General features: G+C 41.0%; 1 protein-coding gene across 8 annotated transcripts in view; it reads left to right on the top strand.

Annotated features, from left to right (window-relative positions):
• Positions 1 to 21,354, top strand: part of PHKB (phosphorylase kinase regulatory subunit beta) — a 222,832-nt gene that overhangs the window by 97,741 nt on the left and 103,737 nt on the right. For all 8 annotated transcript variants that reach the window (XM_043526045.1, XM_037877750.2, XM_043526046.1 and 5 more), the window contains one exon: positions 10,634 to 10,697. In XM_043526045.1, coding sequence (XP_043381980.1) covers positions 10,634 to 10,697 — 64 coding nt within the window. The remainder of the gene's footprint in view (positions 1 to 10,633; positions 10,698 to 21,354) is intronic.

Genomic DNA, 21,354 nt, shown 5'->3' with positions numbered 1-21,354 from the left:
TTTATGCTGCAGTGGTCTGTCACATCTGCTGCCATTTTGTCTATGTCTTTTTGTTGGAATTATAATTGACGCCGGATATTACCATGACACTAATTTAACCATAAATTCCTTTATTAAATCCAGAGGTCAAAATAGTATTTGTACAATTGCTTTAAACTTGCCTAAGAAGTCATAATAATAAGCAGTTTACTATGTCCAAACAATAATAAAACACTTACAAACATTTGATCAAGATACTTACTAGTGGGCTAAACCCAGGGTTGCTTAAACCCACAATGTTCAAGCAGATATTAGCAATGAACCTTTCACTTTCTTGTACCCATTAACAAACTAGTGATGTCATTGCCAATTATCGGACCATAGCTATGTACAGATGAAGCAGTTTCTTATATAGCCAATTCTTTACTGCATTTGGTACCCAATTAACTGTTTTATTTCTCTTATTTCAGCCCAAACCTTAAATAAGATAACACTGGTATTTCAAAGTCACTACAAGTTTAACACAACAATTCTTCCTTCTCATGATTTCATTCTTTTTGATTCCATGCTTTGGGCCTTTTGTTCATGCTTTTATCCCAACTCGATTTAAAACCATAGTGCACCCAAATCTAATATGGGCCTATATTCCTACACTTTCCTACACTCTTTTTTGGTCTCTTTGTTCTTCACAGTATATTCTTCCTCTAATCGGTGTGTCTGTGATCTTGTTCTTGCTTGATTTAATTTCAGTATAATTTTGCATCTTCTTCTTTCTCCCATGTATCCTCAGATGACCATTTGTTTTGATGTTACTTTCTGAATTCCAGCGCTACTTCACACGTTTTAGTGAAAGTTCCCTTTACCTGTTCAGTTTGCTTTCTATGTTCCATCATCTTCGTCTTCAAGCACCTGGTATCTATTTGCTAGCTCAATTCTAAACTCTTATTGTGTTGTCATCTGTTTTAGCTTGGTGATGTTTTAACATGTGCATCTCTGTTGTTCAGATCTCTTATTTGTTCGTATTTTTATTCTCAGTTTAGCTACCGCTAGTGCGTGGTCCATTCCCACTATGCACACCTTCTAGTGGAAGAAGCAATGTTTGTGCTGAAAGACAAATGAAAACTTTTAATTTTTGTATAAGTTATTTAAATTCAGATCTGAAGCTTCCTCTGTTCCTATTTATTATCTAAATTCTTAAAGCATTGCAACATTGATTTTATAAGTTGTCTTGATTTTTTTTAAAAAAATATTTGTCAGCTAGGATGCACGCAGCCTTTAAACATCTGGACTCTCATCCATCCACTTCCCTCTCTGAGATCATGTATCAGAAAGTATAGACTATAATGTCCTAAAGCACAGGCTGAAGGTATCATGAAAATCTGAAGGAAATCATTGTGTTTCCACCTGTCCATAAGTTCAGAATTATAATTTCTACATCCCTCCTATTACATCTACCTTGATCATCATCTCTAGAAACAAAAAAAGAAATACTTTGGGTACCTCTCAGCTACCTCTAGTCTGATTTGAGGCTTCAGACGTCATTTGGTTTCTAGAGTAGTGATATGTTAAATGTCGGGTTGTTGACCTACCTCACTTCAAACATGTACAGTATTTGAATGTCAGGTTGAGCTCTTTAATTCCAAGAGTATTTCAAGGATTGTACTACCAAGAATATCTTAACTTTCGTGTGGGCACATCATAGACTACTGGATAACTAGTAGACCTCCATGGTCTAATCGCTTTATGATGAGAATGTCTGCATACTTATTAGCTGTGATCTTTTTGTTATCCATGTCCTCTCGAAAGAAAACTCTGAAATCAGATACAAGCACTATTTGTGCTCTATTAGCTATAAAGTCAATAGAGCTGTGGCTTTTTAGATGACAATCGTAATAATTTTTTTAGAGAAAATGGGCTTACAAAGGTAGATTAAAAGAAACATGACAATGATAGTCTGACACAAATGACATCCATAGTATGTAGGATTTGCCATAATGGATCAGTACACTTATTTTAGTGTGCAGTAATTTTACTTAATTTAGTTGCGTGATGTGGAACTCCATGTGTTGTGAATCTCATTGCATTAAAAACGGCTAATTATAGGTATGTCCTTCCTATACTTAGGTGAAGTCTTGTTCACATAAACTACAACACATGCAAAAAACAAGCAAACAAAAATCTAAAAGATTACACTGTGTTGCAGTAGTTCCTCTTTCTTTTGTGGTATATGAAGTCTAAAAATGCCAGTCCACATCAGAGCTCACCCCTACTGTCCTCCACTCATAAAAAAATAAACAAATAAAAAAAGCTTCCCATTGAAAAATCAATGCTCCAAGTTATATCCTTCATTTGTCTCTCCCACTGTTTTCAGTGTCTCTTTTGTGCTGTTTGTGTATTTAGGCTGCAAGCTCCTCGAGCCAAGGACCAGAATGTCTTTGTTGTGCCATATGGGACTGAGCTCATTGTTGTTCCCAAAATAACAATGATCTTTGTAGCTGGTTTTTCTAAGCTGAGAAATAGAGCTTTGACTTCTTTTATCCGTCACAGAAAGGGTGTAAGCTGCTGCCCTCCCCATCTCCTTGCCCGTGCACAGATATCCTTACTCTCTCTAATTCAGGGATCGGCAACCTTTGGCGCGCGGCCGGGACTGTTTGTTACCTGCAACGTCCGCAGGTTCAGCCAGTCGCATCTCACACTGGCCACGGTTCGCTGTTCCAGGCCAATGGGGGCTGCTGGAAGCGGCAGCCAGCACATCCCTCGGCCCGTACCGCTTCCCGCAGCCCCCATTGGCCTGGAACTGCGAACCACGGCCAGTGGGATCTGCAATTGGCTGAACCTGCGGACGCTGTAGGTAAACAAACTGTCCTTCCAACAGATTTCCCTGACAGGCTGCGTGCCAAAGGTTGCTGATCCCTGCTCTAATATCTTTTGGAGGTTTTTTCCTTTAATTCTTCATGGAAAAGAGCTGAGGTCCAATTTCAGTCACAGATGAGGAAAAATGGGAGAGAAATGTGCATTGAGGGATCTGTGTGGATGAAAAAAAGAGACTAGGGTACTCCAAAATACTCCATGCGTTGCCTCAATGTACGACTGCTCTGGTAGAGTGGCACAGGAGAATATCGGAAATAATTCAGGAAATGTGTATAATGCTACTCAAGGCTGTAGGTGAATTGTTTGTCCATGCCTCTCTAATGGCTATGGTTTATGAAGCAGGCTCTTAAGCCTCAGTACACTTTTGACACTGGATTCTTGTCACTTAAATCTGAGTGATTATTCCTGCTCATAACTTGTGCTTTCTTTCAGAATTGGAAGTTATTTTTAATTGATGTAGGCCTCTTTCATACAGGATACTGTCTGATATAAAGTAATTTGAGTGATAACCAAAAAGCCCAGCCTGTGATGAAGAAGATGCAAATATCTTTGAAGTATTTACAAAAGGCTAGCGTTCTATTTTAGATTAGTTTCAAGTTGGTGATAATTAGTTTCTAATTGCCACTGAATGGTGAAAAACTCTTTGGACCAGATCCTCACGTTTATAAAGATGCTACTACACTGAAGTCAGCTTTGTTGATGCAGTGTTGATTTGCACATGCTGGGGACTGAAGTCTCTATTTCTAACTAAAGGATTTTGAAGTTAGCACAGAAGTCGGAAATCATTGTGAAGCAGAAAGATGTAGAACTTTTTAAAATACTTTTACATAACCCTGGAAAAGATGGGGTTCCTCCATTCACAGTTTCAGGGTAACTGCAGCTGTGTACTCTCTCTGTATTCCACTTCAGGAATGAACAATCAGGTCTCCAGCCATCACCTGTATCTGAGTCTGGACCCATATCCTACTCCCTTCCAACCAGGGGTTTTAAGGCTGCACAGCTCCATGCCAAATATTATGATATACCCAGCAAGGCAGTCTGCCTGTTAGCCCTCACCTATCCTTTTCTTTCTCTCCAAGGTCTATGACCAGTGTATGCCAGTAGGTACAGCAGTGTTTCTCAACCCACAGGCCACTTGTGGCCCAATCAGCACTCAGCTGCGGCCCATGTGACATCTTCAAGTCCGTACAGGTAGTATATATATTGTGTGGATGCAGTCCACAGAACACCGAGAGCTGCATATGTGGCCCACAGTGGTAAATCGGTTGAGAACCACTGAACTACCTGTTACCACACACACCTTTCTGTCTCAGCAAACTACATTTATTCTTAGGATAAAAGCATCATAGAGAAAACATTAAAAATAAAATTAAAGGGCCTATAATATTTACTAAATATACCAGAAGTTTTCCATCAGTCCTATGAGCTCGAGTAGGCCAAAAGTATTCCTTTTTCTGAATCAAAAGAAAGACCCTTGAGTCTGTTTATACTCAGCTTTTATATATTCCAAGTTTGTTCTTTGACTATTGGTTTCTGGAAAACCTGTTTTGATTTGAACCAGTATATGCAAATCACCTCAGGGGGTGGTACCTTTCCAGAGTTGTTTACAGTCTCAGCAATTTGCCTTACTCACCATTCCGAGCACACACACTTTTTACTTCCTGAAGAAGCTGTGATAGTCTTCTCCCCCATGGAGTTGCATATAATTCCTGGCCCAGAATGATACATTAACCATTCATAAACTTAATACAGTATGGCCCTCAAAAATACTCGATCTGCTTGCAATATCTGTCTCATCTCCATTCTTTTACTATTGGATTTCTCAATAGGGGAAACTCAGGTCTGCTTTATTTCTCTGGTTCAAAGGCAAGCATTGTAACACCTTTGAGAATAGTATGTTTCCTTACCCATGTGTTTGAGCTTCTGAAAAATTAATTTGTCCTGCAACCATTTGATCAAGATGTTCTCCAAGCATCTGCTGAGTACTTCTGCAAACAATGTTTCTTTGACATCTGCCATTTGATAGGATGTTTCTAGAACACAGCATCTCCATATCCTAGGTCAAAAAGGCATAGGAATCTTGATCTTGTGCTTCTTTGTTGAGCATATCATATGCTGCTGTCATGTTGTTTGCCCCTATTAAGATTGTTTTGTTGGTCTGCCTGGCTGCTTAAAATGTAGTGCCTTTTTTAACATATATTTTAATCACACATGTATATGTGCAATATCTCTATGCTATTGGACATTATTTCTGTCACCGTTTGTGATGTTCATTTTAACCCCGCAACTTGTAGGTGCAGGAAAAAAAGTGCAGGTGTAGATGGGAATCCTGATATTCTTGGGTTTATCAAAGGATTCAGACAAATGCTAATTGAGGACCTGTTACTAAATTTAATGGGAACCAACAGTTCAAGCATTTTTCTTTCAAAATAATTTATGTGCATTAGGCTAAATACATGCTAAAATACATTGTCTTGAACTGTTACGTTTAGAGGGAAACAATCCAAGCGAGGGGTCCTTGAACTTTTTGTTGTCTAAGATTTTGATTAGCAATTAGCAACAATGTACAAATTCTTAGGGTATGTAATGTACAAATGACCCAAGAGAAATGAACGTAACATCCCTAATAGCGGAAACTCTGTTGTGTTTTTTTTTTCCTGACTTCTCCAACAAGAAGTTGGAGGATTGGGCCAAAAGAAATCTGATGAGGTTCAACAAAGATAAGTGCAGAGTCCTGCACTTAGGACAGAAGAATCCAATGCACCGCTACAGACTAGGGACCGAATGGCTAGGCAGCAGTTCTGCGGAAAAGGACCTAAGGGTGACAGTGGATGAGAAGCTGGATATGAGTCAACAGTGTGCCCTTGTTGCCAAGAAGGCCAATGGCATTTTGGGATGTATAAGTAGGGGCATAGCCAGCAGATCGAGGGACGTGATCGTTCCCCTCTATTCGACATTGATGAGGCCTCATCTGGAGTACTGTGTCCAGTTTTGGACCCCACACTACAAGAAGGATGTGGATAAATTGGAGAGAGTCCAGCGAAGGGCAACAAAAATGATTAGGGGTCTGGAACACATGACTTATGAGGAGAGGCTGAGGGAACTGGGATTGTTTAGTCTGCGGAAGAGAAGAATGAGGGGGGATTTGATAGCTGCTTTCAACTACCTGAGAGGTGGTTCCAAAGAGGATGGTTCTAGACTATTCTCAGTGGTAGAAGATGACAGGACAAGGAGTAATGGTCTCAAGTTGCAGTGGGGGAGGTTTAGGTTGGATATTAGGAAAAACTTTTTCACTAGGAGGATGGTGAAACACTGGAATGCGTTACCTAGGGAGGTGGTAGAATCTCCTTCCTTAGAAGTTTTTAAGGTCAGGCTTGACAAAGCTCTGGCTGGGATGATTTAGTTGGGGATTGGTCCTGCTTTGAGCAGGGGGTTGGACTAGATGACCTCCTGAGGTCCCTTCCAACCCTGATATTCTATGATTCTATGATTCTAAGTAATTAATGATTAAATCTTCAACTGTCTGAAATTTAATAGCATTCCTAATGTGCATAATCTTATACTGCTTACTGATTTGAATAGCTTTTCATTATCTTAAGACATATTTGCTATTTCAATTGTTAAAATATATTAGCACTTTTCCTCTTTACTGTAGTATTGCAGGATCTTCCTTATGTATTTGTCATCTGCAAAATATAGCACTTATGGCAGTCACAAGCATACAGTAGGGGAAGGGTCTGATAGACTATTAACATGAAGGAATATTTATTATATGATGGGGAAATGAAATCAGCCTTTTAATTTTAAAACACTAGTATTTTTATGTGCAAGCAGTGTTTGTGCAAGTAGTGAAATCTCCAAAGTATTGAATAAGCAAAGGTAGAAAAATACTGATGAGCTACAATTGGGGTATTGATTGTTTACCCAGGAATATTGAGTGAGCAAGTAAAAGTGATATAAGTTAAAGTTATTCACTATGGAAGAATACATATTTTTTTATACTCTCTGTGAGCCTCCTCCTCTTACCTAGACAAAATAAGGTAACTTATTCTGCCTGATTGTCGTTGCTCTTTCCCTTCCAGTCAACTATTACCTCTTAGTTTTTGCCAGTCAGTGTTTCTTGCGCTCACTCTCCAGAAATACCTGCTCATGCGTATTGAAGGTGTTCCTCTGGAAGAAGAAATAGGGACTTCTCCATTAACGTGTAATCCAGTTATCAAAGCAGTGGATTTATCTTGTGCTCATAGAGCATATCCAGTTTATTTAGAGTATAGCTGTAACACCCAAGAAACATGATTTAACTAAGTTGCTATGCCAATTTCAGTTAAACCAGTTGCTCTTTCATAACTGTACTTGATAAATAACACTACTAGAAGAAAGTTAGACTTTATTTTTTAGACTTGACACTAAGGAAATGGTTAGTATCGGTTATAATAACACTACTAGAAGAAAGTTAGACTTGACTTGACACTAAGGAAATGGTTAGTATCGGTTATACCAGTGAGTTTAGCTTACTACTTCATTGCATTATCTGGGTAACAATAACTTTCTAATCATCCAAAGTTTTAAAAACAATGCGAATTTACCAGCCTTTGATGGCAGCTGCTCCAAGCAGAATTTTTTAGCTAACATAATCAACTTTCCCTTGTTGAACCAATTAGAATTAAATCCCACAAGCGCTTTTCTGGCAGTGTTTCTGAAAGGAAGACAAGTTTTATAAACCTGTTGTTGATGGTTTGAAAAAAATGATACAGCCTGAAATCAATTTTTTAATGGAATTGCTGGTAATGAAAACAGTCAAAGAGAAATAATGTGTGCTAAATATAGTACATGCAATTCTGCAACTAGACACGTTTCCCCTTACATTATGTTGAAAATATTTTCTGCATAGTTATAAGAAGCTCCCTTGACTAGGGTCTGATTTTATTTTTAAATATTTTTATATTGAATATCCATAAATAATATGGTGGCAAACCTCTTTGAATTTTGAAGCCCCAGCAAGGTCAGAGGAGATATTTTTGCCTTATTGTAATAGCAGGTGAACATAGACCAAAGTGTGTGCTTAGAAAACAAAAACAAAACATGCACACAGAATCAATACATAGAATCAGAGGACTGGAAGGGACCTTGAAAGGTCATCTAGTCCAGTCCCCTGCACTTGTAGCGGGACTAATTATCTAGACCATTCCTGATAAGTGTTTGTCTAACTTGCTCTTAAAAATCTCCAATGATGGAGATTCCACAACCTCCCTAGGCAATTTATTCCAGTGCTTAACCATCCTGACAGGAAGTTTTTCCTGATGTCCAACCTAAACCTCCTTTGCTGCAATTTAAGCCCATTGATTTTTGTCCTATCCTCAGAGGTTAAGAACAACAATTCTTCTCCCTCCTCCTTGTAATCACCTTTCATATACTTGAAAACTATTATGTCCCCTCTCAGTCTTCTCTTTTTCAGCCTCAACAAACCCAGTTTTTTCAGTCTTCCCTCATAGGTCATGTTTTCTAGCGCTTTAATCATTTTTGTTGCTCTGGACTTTCTCCAGTTTGTCCACATTTTTCCTGAAATGTGGTGCCTGGAATTGGACACAATACTCCAGTTGAGGCCTAATCAGCACAGAATAGAGCAGAAGAATTACTTCTTATGTCTTGCTTACAACACTCCTGCTAATACATTCCAGAAAGATGTTAGCTTTTTTTGCAACAGTGCTACACTGTTGAATCATATTTAGCTTGTGGTCCACTATGACCCCTCCCCTCCCCCCAATCCCTTTCCGCAGTGCTCCTTCCTAGGCAGTCGTTTCCCATTTTATATGTGTGCAACTGATCGTTCCTTCCTAAGTGGAATACTTTGCATTTGTCCTTATTGAATTTCATCTGATTTACTTCAGACCATTTTTCCAGTTTATCCAGATCATTCTGAATTATAATCCTGTCCTCCAAAGCACTTGCAACCCCTCCCAGCCTGGTATTGTTCACAAACTTTATAAGTGTACTCTTTGTGCCATTATCTAAATCATTGATGAAGATATTTGACAGAACTGGACCCAGAACTGATCCCTGTGGGACCCCACTTGTTATGCCTTTCCAGCATGACTGTGAACCACTGATAACTACTCTTTGGGAACAGTTTTCCAACCAGTTATGCACCCTCCTTATAGTAGCTCCATCAAAGTTGTATTTCCCTAGTTTGTTTATGAGAAGGTCATGCAAGAGAGTATCAAAAGCTTTACTAAAGTCAAGATATACCACATCTACCCCTTCCCCCATCTACAAGACTCATTACCCTGTCAATAATTAATATAAATCAGAAAAACATTATTTACTTAGGGTGAAATTCACCTCTTTCTGCACAAAGCCTGAAAAACATATTTTGTGCAGTGAACTAATTATGGCATGGCCAGGACCGGCTCTAGGCAACAGCAAACCAAGCACATGCTTGGGACAGCACATGTCCAGGGGCGGCATTCCGGCCACCCTTTTTTTTGCTTGGGCAGTTGCGCTCTCGGATCTTGGGGTGGCAAAAAGCCTAGAGCCGGCCCTGGGCATGGCTAATCCAAATGGTCAGGATATGGGTTCTGCAAATCCAGTAGCCAGTCTCCCAGCCTGCCCCAGTAGATCCCTGCATCTTTCCCTGTTCAACATTGAAAGACGTTCCCGCCAGTGTTTTACTGTGGGACATAAATGGCACAGAGATTCTTACATAGGACTTTCAAACATGGGTGAATTTCAACCTCTGAGAGCAATTCATATTGATAATTAAAGCACAACTAGATTTTTGATTGTATGGATGATATTAAAAGCAACATATCAAATTGATGAGGACTCACTGATATAAAAATACTTCAGATAATTTATTAAATATAACCCATACTAAGATTAAAACAAATGGGATGGAAGTATTCGTCCCTATTTTTCATTAAAAAAATGAAATTAGAAATTTTTCTAGCAGCGTTACTCAGCATTATACTGCTCCCATTGTTCTTTTTCGAAGCTACTGGCTTCTAAGGACTTTTGAAAATCTGGCCACTTCATGTAGGTGCCTAAATGAGACATGAGCTCTTCTGAAAATCAGGCCCTGAGCAACTTTTCACATGTAGTAGGCTAACTATATCCGTTACATAAAAATTTCAGAATAAACAAAAAAATGTGTAAAAAAATATGGATAATCATTTATCCAAAGATTATAACAACATTGATGTGGGAAATCATGGAGAAAACATTTTGGATAATAAGTTCATAGCATCGATATGGCTCATTTTGGTTTAATGGATATAGCCTACTACACGGTGTATCTCAGTATTTATCTACTAGTTGAGTGAATGAGTTGACGATAATTATAGATGGATGGCTGACATCAGAACTGTGCAGTTTCTTTGGTCTAAAACTGATATGTGGTATTTAACTTTTCATCCAAGTTATTTGACCAGAGGTTTCTTTTGTCACATTTTCTGTCTGAGAGCTGAGTATACAGAAATTGTGCAGAAAGTAAACCTGCTGTCCTACTAGTAAGGCCTTGAAGCACAGAATGCTAGATGTCCAACAGCAAAATAAAGTCAGATGTATTTTTTCCAGATGATCACTGACTTTTAAAGACAAAGAAAAAACTGAAAAGAAAAATTCTGGAAAATAAATACAACCTATTGCATCATTGTTCATTAGCTTAGTGTTTAAACACAAAATACTAATCAAGAAGAGATTCTACTTCTCAAAGAAATATCAAGTATTGGTTTGTTAAATTCCAGGTTTGTAAGCATAACAAATGTCTTTCTTTTCTCCCCCTCAGCTCTGTTGGGTTAGCAAAAGCAGCCCTAGAAGCAATTAATGGATTCAACCTCTTTGGCAATCAGGTAGTAAAAACATTTGTTTGTTCATTCTATATTTTTAAAAAGTAACAGGTTGTTTTTTAACAAATTGTTTTCACCCCCGATCAATGGATGTGTAAAATTGATATAACAGAGTCAGTTCAATCTCAAAACTGGTACATTAATTTGTTACTTTTTCAGGTACAGAATGATAGCTGAATAAAATCAGATTTGTCCTTACGTATAGCAGGTTTTATTTCTCTTTCCAGTTGTGTGTGGTTTTTTAATATTTTTTTTGGTTAACTCTGGTTAAAATTGAAATATTTACAACTTTTCTACTTCCCTATCACCTTTGGTCAAGATTTTAAACAACTCATCTTGTTTGTGATCTAACTATTGTCATTTGTGTTTTAAATCTCAAGTTGGTTGCACCATCATTTGAATCTTTTCTGTTATCAACTTTGCACATGGTCTCTTTATTTTGGATTTTTTTATTTGGTTTGGGTTTCTCCCCCACTTCCAGATACATTGAACTCCATTAAAAAACATAAGCTTTTCATCGTACGTTACCTCTGCCAGACATTCCCATTTTTACATTCTCAAAAATGATGGATATAGGTCTCTTACTATATTATACCCACAAAGGTCTAGACTCAAAAGAGTATTCTTTCCAAACTTAAGACTCTGAAAAGGTGGGTAATGGAGGAAATTTGTCACTGAGCCATTAAACATTGTCAGTCAATGGGGGAAAAGGGAGTTGTGGCTGTACAAAACTAAAGAAGAGGTGGATGGTTCCATACATGCAGAGATAACCAAATTGCAAGGGCAAAGCACTCTGGCAGAGGATTGTCCATAAGTGACTTTTGGGAAAAAAGTGAGTGCAGCAGCAGAGCTGTGAGTTTAAAATGTTTTAATGTTTTAAACTTGCTCCCACGTTGCATTTTTTCAAGTGTTAATTCTTTCAGTTCTCAGGCAGTATTTGTCTTTCTAGAATACCCATATGTCTTCATTTCTGAAAAGAGAATATTAATAGATGTAATGTTATAGTTTTGCAAATTCCCTTTTAGTGTTGAAAATCATCCAAAACTTGATTTTGAAACTATTATTTTTTCTTTCTTTAGCCGCTAAATTAAACCTGCTAGTGTTAAACAGTAGTTCATGGAAAATGCGTGATCCTTGAAGGGTTAAATCATTTTATAATGGGACCATACGTACTTGAAGTAGCACTGATCTAATTAAAAGTCAGAGGCTGGAGAAATATATCCAAATACGCTGAGAGGATTGTCCCAGCTGTACACTGAATGAAAACATCAAAAAATTAAGGACTGACTGAGCTCTGGGAATCTTATTCCAAAAATTTATTCTTGATGGTTTAAAAGGGTGGGCACTCTTTTTTTTTTTTTTTTTTTTTTTTTTTAATAAGTCCTGGTACTTTTCTGTTGCCTCAAAAGTCAGAGAGAGTGCAGAGTGTGGCAATCCTTGCCTATTTCAAAGCTTAAAATCCTGCTTTAAGATACAGCTAAATTTGATTCCCATGGTGAACCCAATGTGGGAGTTGGGGAGGAAATTTACACAGTTACCAAAGAAAAGCTTTGGTCTTTAAAGTTTTTCTTAATATTGTCTTAACTGAAGATCAGGGAGACTTGAGCATTTTTTTGTAAGTCACCTTTATTTAGACTTGCAAACCCAGGGCTGAGTAAATGTACGGACATAATGCTTTCCAAATGAGCTAGTGGGTTATTTATTCATTATTACTACTATTTTCTTATTTGTATTACTCTAGTGCCTGGGAGCCAGAGTCATAGAGTTGGATTCCATTGCAAGGCACTGTACAAACACAGAACAAAAAGACAGTCCCTATCCCCAAACAATTACAATCTAAATATAAGACAAGAGAGAACAGGAGGATACAGACAGATAGGAGTACGTGAAAACAATGACTCTATTGTCTACATAGACAAGACAGACACTGGGTAGGAGAATTGATATAACACAGAAGCCAAGTGAACCATGTGATGATAGCAAACATGTTACAGAAAAAGCTGTGTTATCCGGCCCTGTACCAGCTGGAAAGCTCTATAAACCGGCATTTATAATCTTCATAGAAAGTCCGGTTTATAGTCCAGATGGCAGGGGGCCGACAGGCTCCCTACATGGCTCCAGAAGTGGCGACATGTCCCTGCTGCTCTTAGGTGGAGGAACAGCCATGAGGGGTTTGGAGTGTGGGTGTGCAGGGGGTAGGGTGGGGCGTGGCTTGTGTGCAGGGCGCAGGATCTGGAAGGGAGTTTGGGTACAGGATTGGGGTATGGGCGTGGTGCAGGGCGCAGGCTCTGGGAGGGAGTTGGGTGCAGGGAGGGTGCGGGGCTGGGGGTTGAAGCGCGAGCGGGGGGTGCCGGATCCGGGAGGGCTCTCACCTCAAGCAGCTCCCCGCAAGCAGCAACCAATCCTTGTGGCCCCTAGGCAGAAGCACAGCTAAGCATCTCTGAGCACGCTGCCTCCACCCCAGTTTTGGCTCCACAACTCCCATTGGCCGGGAACTGGGGCCAATGGGAGCTGCGGGGATGGTGCCTGTGGACAGGGGAAGCATGTGCAGAGCTGCCTAGCCGCGCCTCCACCTAGGGGCGCAAGGACTTATCGCTGCTTGTGGGGAGCAGCTCGAGGTGAGCGCTCCCCACAGCTGGTGCCCCACACCCTCCCTCCCCCGCACCCTACCACACCCAAACTCATTCCCTCTTAGTTAACTGGAATTTTTCACTTACTGCACCTCCCATTCTCCCAACATGCCGGATAAAAAAGCTTTTGCTGAAGTTCCACAATTTCATGGGGTATTGGAGGGATGAGCAAGGGAGGAGAGGGTAGGAGCGGCAGGTGTGGAATAAAGCTGAGCTGAAGGGCCTGAGGAGGGAGGGGGAGAGTTGGCGCAAACAGCCAATTGGTACAGGGCAGAGAAAGTCAGAACATTCTGTAGTGTCCCCAGAGTCTGGGTGGGTCTTGCCTGCACAGTTCTGAGTCTGGAGGTGTGGCCCCAGTTGGGCCCCACATTCTACACCCCTGTCTCTGCTTTGGCTGTTCCTCTTCCTACTGGCTGGAGTTAGCACAGATCTAATGTTAGTATGGCACTGTGTAAGCTGGCGTGGCCATCCCTCTGCTTCTGCCTCTGGGGGAGGCCACCCCTCCTCCCAGTTTGGTCTGCTAGAGTCTATTCCAAGCAAAGAAAAAAGAAGGGAATTAGCGGTTCTTAAGGGGCCCTGCCCTTGAAGCAGGGCAGGGCCGTAAAAAGTCTGTGCTCTTGCCTGCAACCAGGCAGAGTGCTAGCAGTCTGTTCACCCCACCGTTAAACAGGACTCCAGCAGGGATGGTGAGCGCCAAGCACAGTCTATGGGGCTCCAGTAGGGGTGCCCGAGGACCGCAGGCTGTCTGGCCGAAGGATGGGGAGTACTGCCACCCCAGGAGTGCAGTGGCAGGGGGACGCAGGCCCGCCCAACTCCACCATGTCCTAGCCCAGGGCCCTAACAGCGGTTGAGTGGTCCATCAATGCAGGGATCCGCCCGCAACACGCAGACCTTGTTTCAGGCCAACTCCCAACCAGGCTGTTGCCTGGTTCCCCTGGGCTGCTTCCTACTTCTCCCCCTTGGGTGTACCTGTGTCCAGGGGTCGTCGTCAGTCTCTCCGTGATACACTGCTAAGGGTATTGGTAGCAGCTCCTCAGTGTCAGGCGTGGCAGGGCTCTCTGGAAGCTCAGGCTGGTTCCCAGGGCAGAAGTGGTCCTCCTTGGCGTCCCTCTCCAGCAGTGGGGAAGAAGCATCTGTCTTCTTCGGCAGCTCCCTATCAACTGAGCTGTTGGGCCGGCCGTTTATATTTCCGCTTCCGGTTCCACCCCTCTGCTTCCGGTGTGTGGGTTGTGGTCTTCCTGGCTCCGCCCACCAGCCAGCTCACAGCGTTCCCTCCACTTTCACCTCTCAGGGGGGCCATGCCTCCTCGCTACTCACTGAAAAACAGGAGACCAGGATTCCCATTCTAAATTCTGTTCCTTAGTGTCTGTATGATTTTTTTGAGTAAACCCCTTCAATTATTTGTTCCTTAGTTTCCCCATCTGTAAAATTGGGGATAGTAATACATACCTCACAGATGTATTATGAGGCATAATTAATATTTGTAAAGAATTTTCAGGTCCTTAGGTGAAAGGTGCAATGTAAGTACCAAGTACTATTTTTCTTCTTACTAGAAGTACTTTAACTAGACAAAGTTTCTATAAAAAAATGACCTGTGCTTAATGTAGAATTTTCTCTCCTTATTTTACTGAAAGACAATATAGTACAAAAATGTAGATTATAGAGAGGTGAATTTGGCAAAACAAAATATTCAGGTTTTATTTGTTTTTTTTTAATTTCATACAATCAGTTTCTAAAGTCTGCTGCAGATTCCATTCTACACTGTAAGATTTTATAATTCTCTTTTAAGGATGCAGAATATCACTTTGTAACTGTCGGGTTTTGTAAGTACACAGGCTTCTGGGCCTGAGTCTTGCACCACTAAAATCAATGCAGGTTTTGCCACTGACATCAGTTGTGCATGGACAGACTCTTAATTTCACCTGTGGTAATTGCCGCTGAAGTGTAACCTTACAAGAAAATCAATTGAAAATATGGAAATTCACAATTACATTACTCAATCTTTTTGTAATTCTTCCCTCCTTCCCCCCAGATCTCTCTCTTCTTCCTTAGCAATCTGAACCTCTCATCCTTCCTTCCTTAGTTTTTTTCTAGCATAAATTATTTTTGGATCAAAGACATTTTCTAAGACTTTTTTTTAAGTTCACAGCTAGTGGCTTAGATTTTGAATAGTCACTGGATTTGTGCAGCTTACATGTGAATATCCAAAATGTTCACTGCAGAATATTGCTTTATAAATGGTGTAATCTCTCCACTGTAAACGTGCTAGCTCTGTATCACATACATACTTCAACCAGTGGTTAGCAAGTGCAGTCAAAGGGCTCAATCTTTCATTGTGCTGAACACACTCAATAGCTTGTATCATTGGGTCCTAGTGAGGAGAAGTGAATGATTATTATAAGCGTGCCTTTTATCTCATCAAGAATGTCTAAAGTAGTCTTGCCACTCTCCTCCCCCTAACCCCCCGCCCCCAGCAGTGTGCGAATGCCAGAGTTGGCTCAACCACTTTGTGACTAAGTAAATATTCTGGTTTTTTTATTGACTAATAAGATGAATAACTTTCTATGAGTGGAAAAAGGTAGCTTGTGTTGTTCTTCAAGTGCTGATCTCTGTGTATTTCTTATGTGGGTACACATGTGCACCATGCACCTGAGTTGTTCTCCTCATGCTCTGAACCAAGGATATAAGGGGCAGTGCAGATCCTTCTTACTACTGCATGGCCTGAGTTGCAATCCTCTGTATCCACAGATTTCTCCATCCTTTCTTTCTCTTAACAAACCTGTAAATATATTGTAAATATTTTTAGTATTTTAGTATAGTTAAAGTTTTAGTTTTAGCATAGTTAGTATAACTTAGTTTTCTCCCTGCCTCAGGGAATCTCTCTCCAAGACAACAGACTACTCTCAGAGTCCCAGGGTTTAAGAACTGCATTTCCTGCCTCCACTCCTTCTCCATGAGCACCAATGCTGCCTCTGTTTTCTGGGTGAGGCATATATCTCAGTTAAGCACAGCATTTGCTGCTTGTTTCTCCCTCAGATCCACAAGGCTCGTGAGCTCCAGCTGAAAAAACATCTGGCTATGAAACCTCAGTTTGATCTGGGTTAGGGAGACCCCCTTGTATGTCAGTCTCAACTGATGAGGAGTACTCCTCCAAGCAAATGCTCAGGAACAAAAGTCAGAGCTGCTAAGCCCATAGAGTCATCATCCAGGGCTTCTCATGACACTGAGGGGCACTCTCACAAGCATAAGGCCGTATCTCCTTCCAGATCTGCTTCCAGAAGAGATCACTCCCTTAGTCCCTCCAAGTCAAGTGAATCTTCATAGGTGGAGCCTAAGGAATTAGACTCACTTAAATCCTTTGGCCATGAGGGGAAGGTGCAAAGGAAAAAGGATCCGCCAGTACTGTTCTGATTTCTAAGCCGAAGGATCGGCACTTGCCGACAACATCTAAGAGTTCACTTGTAGACTCTTTGACAGTAGTGGCCCTTCCCTGTAAAGAACTACCATCCTGATGACTGTGGATGCACTGGATCCATCAGTCTCAACTATTGGAATGCCCCAGACTGACAGACCAAAACTTACACCTTGTCAGAGGATATCTTCACCCTTCCTTAGCCTCAGTCTCCTTTTCCTTCGGATCTGACCTTCCTGGGAGACATTGGCACACCAAAGGAGGAAATTACTTCCAGGAGACATGAATATTCCCCTCCTTTCACCCACTGGTGCTGATGGCTCTACTGGTAGAACAGGAACCTGCATTCTCTTTGGAGGCTCCAGGTGATTCATCACCCCCACATAATGAGGTAAGTCCAGACAGAGACTCGCAAAGATCTGGGCTCTATCCCCCACCCAGATATGACTACCTAAGGGAACAATGGTATCCAATGCAGTGGGGTCCTCCTCAATTGATTGACCCTTCCTACTTGGCCCTATTGGGATCCATGGGACCCCTATGGTAGACATCCCGGATCAGTCCACCGTACCTCTTCTGTGCGACACCTACCAGCTCCATTGGAGCATGAGGAAGAGGGGAATGATCTGGATCCACATGTACCTACATGTGCTTTGTCTTCCTCACAAGAGTAGGCAGTTGCCCCATCTTTGCCATCCATATCTGACAACCCCAGTCAATATCACAAGCCTCTGCAGAGAATGGCGAATGACCTCCACATTCCACTAGAGGAGGTCTAGGCTACCTGTCATAAATATAAAGGGAAGGGTAAACCCCTTTAAAATCCCTCCTGGCCAGAGGAAAAATCCTCTCACCTGTAAAGGGTTAAGAAGCTAAAGGTAACCTTGCTGGCACCTGACCAAAATGACCAATGAGGAGACAAGATACTTTCAAAAGCTGGGAGGAGGGAGAAAAACAAAGGGTCTGTGTCTGTCTGTGTGATGCTTTTGCCGGGGACAGAACAGGAATGGAGTCTTAGAACTTAGTAAGTAATCTAGCTAGGTATGTGTTAGATTATGATTTCTTTAAATGGCTGAGAAAATAGCTGTGCTGAATAGAATGACTATTCCTGCCTGTGCGTCTTTTTTGTAACTTAAGGTTTTCCCTAGAGGGATTCTCTATGTTTTGAATCTAATTACCCTGTAAGGTATTTACCATCCTGATTTTACAGAGGTGATTCTTTTTTACTTCTATTAAAAGTCTTCTTGTAAGGAAACTTAATGCTTTTTCATTGTTCTAAGATCCAAGGGTTTGGGTCTGTGTTCACCTATGCAAATTGGTGAGGATTTTTACCAAATCTTCCCCAGGAAGTGGGGTGCAAGGGTTGGGAGGATTTTGGGGGGAAAGACGTTTCCAAACAACCTTTTCTCAGGTACCCAGATAAAGTTTGGTGGTGGCAGTGGAAGTCCAAGGGCAAAAGGTAAAATAGTTTGTACCTTGGGGAAGTTTTAACCTAAGCTGGTACAAGTAAGCTTAGGAGGTTTTCATGCAGGTCCCCACATCTGTACCCTAGAGTTCAGAGTGGGGAAGGAACCTTGACACTACCCAGTATCACCTCCTTGACATTTTACAGTCTTTTGGTCCCCCCAGTAGGATGGTCCTCCTTGTAAATGATGCCATCATGGAACCAGCTAGGATATTGTATCACACTCCAATCTCCTGCACCCCAACTGTGCTGAGAGACACATTTGTACCAGCCAAAGAAGCTGAGTTCCTCTTTACACACACAGGACCCAACTTTCTGTTGGCGCAAGCAGCCACTGAAAGTTCTAGATTACAACATTCTAAGGCTACACTGACGGATAAGGACTAAAAACAACTTGATCTTCTGAGGAGGGGAAGGTATTCTATCTTCCTCCCTTTCAGTTCCCTATTGCTAACTACCAAGCTTTGTTAGGAAAATTATTTGAGGATCTGGGGCTTTAAGGACAAACTCTTCCAAGAAGACGGAGCCCAACAACAGTTAGATTCCAGAAGAATCTAGTTGGGACCTTCCCACCAGTGGTGAAATCTGCACCACAGTAGGACCTCACCCGTTGTACTGTCAGTACTTACCAGACGACCATTTCGACCACTGTCCACATGTTCTATGTGTTACCATTCCATGAAGGTCACCTTTTTAGTTGTCATCACTTTGACTAGAAGGGTGAGTGAGCTGAGAGCTTTCATTACTGACCCATAATATAATATGTCTTTTATGAAAAAACATTTCACTTTGCCTTCACCCAGTATTTGTCCCTAAAGTAATTTCTAAGTTTCACATCAGTCCACGAAGGACACAACCAATTAGAAAATCAGCAAGACGCTTTGTGAGTATAGTTGAATGGTTGCGAGGACAAGCATCTGCTCGGAGACTCTCTAAGTGTATCTCTGGCTGCATCATTCTGTATTACCAATTGGTAAGTATTTCTTCCCTGGATCGGGTGACATCCTTTTCCACTAGGGCCAACAAACCTCAACAGCATCTTTTAGAGAGGTGTTTATACTGGATATCTGTACTGTGGCTACCTCAAACCATATGTTCATGAAGCGTTAAACATTAGGTCAAGCCCTTTCGGCAAAAGCAACTTTTGGGACTGTAGTACTACAAATATCTATACCAACTACATCATTGTACCCCTTTTAATCACCCACACATGGAATAACATTGAGACCTGCACTCGAAGAAGAAATGGAGGTTAGTTACCTGTAACTGGAGGGTCTTTGAGATGTATGGTCCTTATCTGTTTCCACTCCATGCCTTTCTTCCCCTCCGCTTCAAATCTTACCTGATTTGCAGTAAGAAGAGGAGCTGGAAAAGCATTGCCCCTTATACTTTTGGTTCAGAGCATGAGGAGAACAACTGCACATATGTGAACTAACGGACACTACTTTCTAAAAATCTCTGAACTCAGGTGCATGGTGAGCATGCATGCTCACATGTGGAATACAGATAGGGACCACATGTGAAAAAACCTCCAGTTAAAGGTAAGGCACCTCCATTTTCTGATTTGCATAGGGAATTACTCTGAATATAGGAGCAAAGTTGAGGTAGTTTGAGTACCATAAATAAATGTTTGTCCTTTTAAATGTTTGGATTTCTTGTAAATTTAACTCTGAATTTCCTGGGCTTTTAAGGATTGTATTTTCCCCAACTACAACATTCTTGTCAGGCTTTTTACCCTGAGGATGTTGGTACGTACTGTCAACCTTAACTTCGCTCCAAAGAAGTTTTTGTCTGGAATTTCCTTAGTTTTTAAAATTGCCCCCTGAATGTGAGGTTTGCAAGAGGGGAACCCTATACCTAAGATCCCTCTAAGATCTACAGGAAGTGAACTCCTGTCGGGCAGAATTTTGGGAGTACAATCTATAGAAGTATGGCTTTGTCTGTGTAAGTATATTAACAGCCAGCAAGCATTATAATGAGCCCGTTACCCTCATTCTCTGCAAGATTTCAGAGGCTCATTGATGCCCACAACCCTTCTGTACAATGAATCTTAGTGGGCTCATGCCCATTGCCCTTAGGTAAACCTTGGAGTAATTTCCTAAGGATTGTGGGGTTTGGGAAGAGGCTGATAGACTCTCATCGTGGCCTCACAAGAGGAGGCAGATGGGGTCCACTTAAACTGTAGCCCCACACAAGGAGACTTTCTGAGACACACCCACAAGCCTCCTTTCATCCCCCAAAAGCCAAAATACAATCAATAGTCACCTGACAAGTGTAAATAGCTAAAATCAGTTCTAGATTGTCAGCCTAAAAAAAAGAGTGGGTGTTTGTCCCCTACAGAATGTTGTAAAGCTTAAATGGAATAACAGTCTTCTAAGGGAAGAAAAAATCAAATTTTTTTTTCGTTGCTAAAAGGAAATGTTTTTTCCAGTGCTGGTTTTGAATGAGTTTGTGTATTTACACAGTTGAATCTCATATCCTAACATAAACTTTCCATGAATAATGAAGGCCAAATAATGAATGTTTAAATAAACAAAAACCCTTCAAATAAAAACAGCTAAATCTAGAAGCAGTGAAGGGCAAAGAATTTCTTATCAGATATGCCATTTCTTAATTGTTGTGGTTAGTGCCTAGATACGATGGTGATGGATATGTTAGAAGTACTTGGAGATGAAGCAAAAAGCTGGGGAGGGGGTGGGGTTTGTTTTTGTTTTTTAGCAAGTAGATAAACACATCTTTCTGTTACAGAGACCTTTCGTACTCTCACAAGATTTGTTTTAATCTTTAAACTTCATCATGTAATGTCATACCCAACAAGTGATAACTACACCTCTTTTTATATAAATCTCCTCTCCATGCACGTGTGCATGTACATGCAAACTTCCCCATACACTGATCTGTTTTAATTAGGATATTTATTTTTATTTCCTGAAGCCTTTCACACCATCCACAGTTTAAGTGCAGAATCTTTCTGGAAGGGCTGGGTGGCTTCGTGTTTCCAGGCATCCTTCAGTCTGGTGGTATTAGTATAGTTTCAAGTGCAGGCAGGTTCCTCTCAAGATGCTCAGCAGGACTTCTCAAAGAGACTGGAACACAGTTGGAAATGAAATATAGAAGCTGTCTCTTCTTGTGCTTGACTTGATTTAAGAAATA

Source organism: Chelonia mydas, chromosome 12, assembly GCF_015237465.2.
Source record: "Chelonia mydas isolate rCheMyd1 chromosome 12, rCheMyd1.pri.v2, whole genome shotgun sequence".
NCBI classification, from domain to species: Eukaryota; Metazoa; Chordata; order Testudines; family Cheloniidae; genus Chelonia; species Chelonia mydas.
Note: the sequence above shows the minus strand (reverse complement) of the source record. Positions and strands in the feature narration are given on the sequence as shown.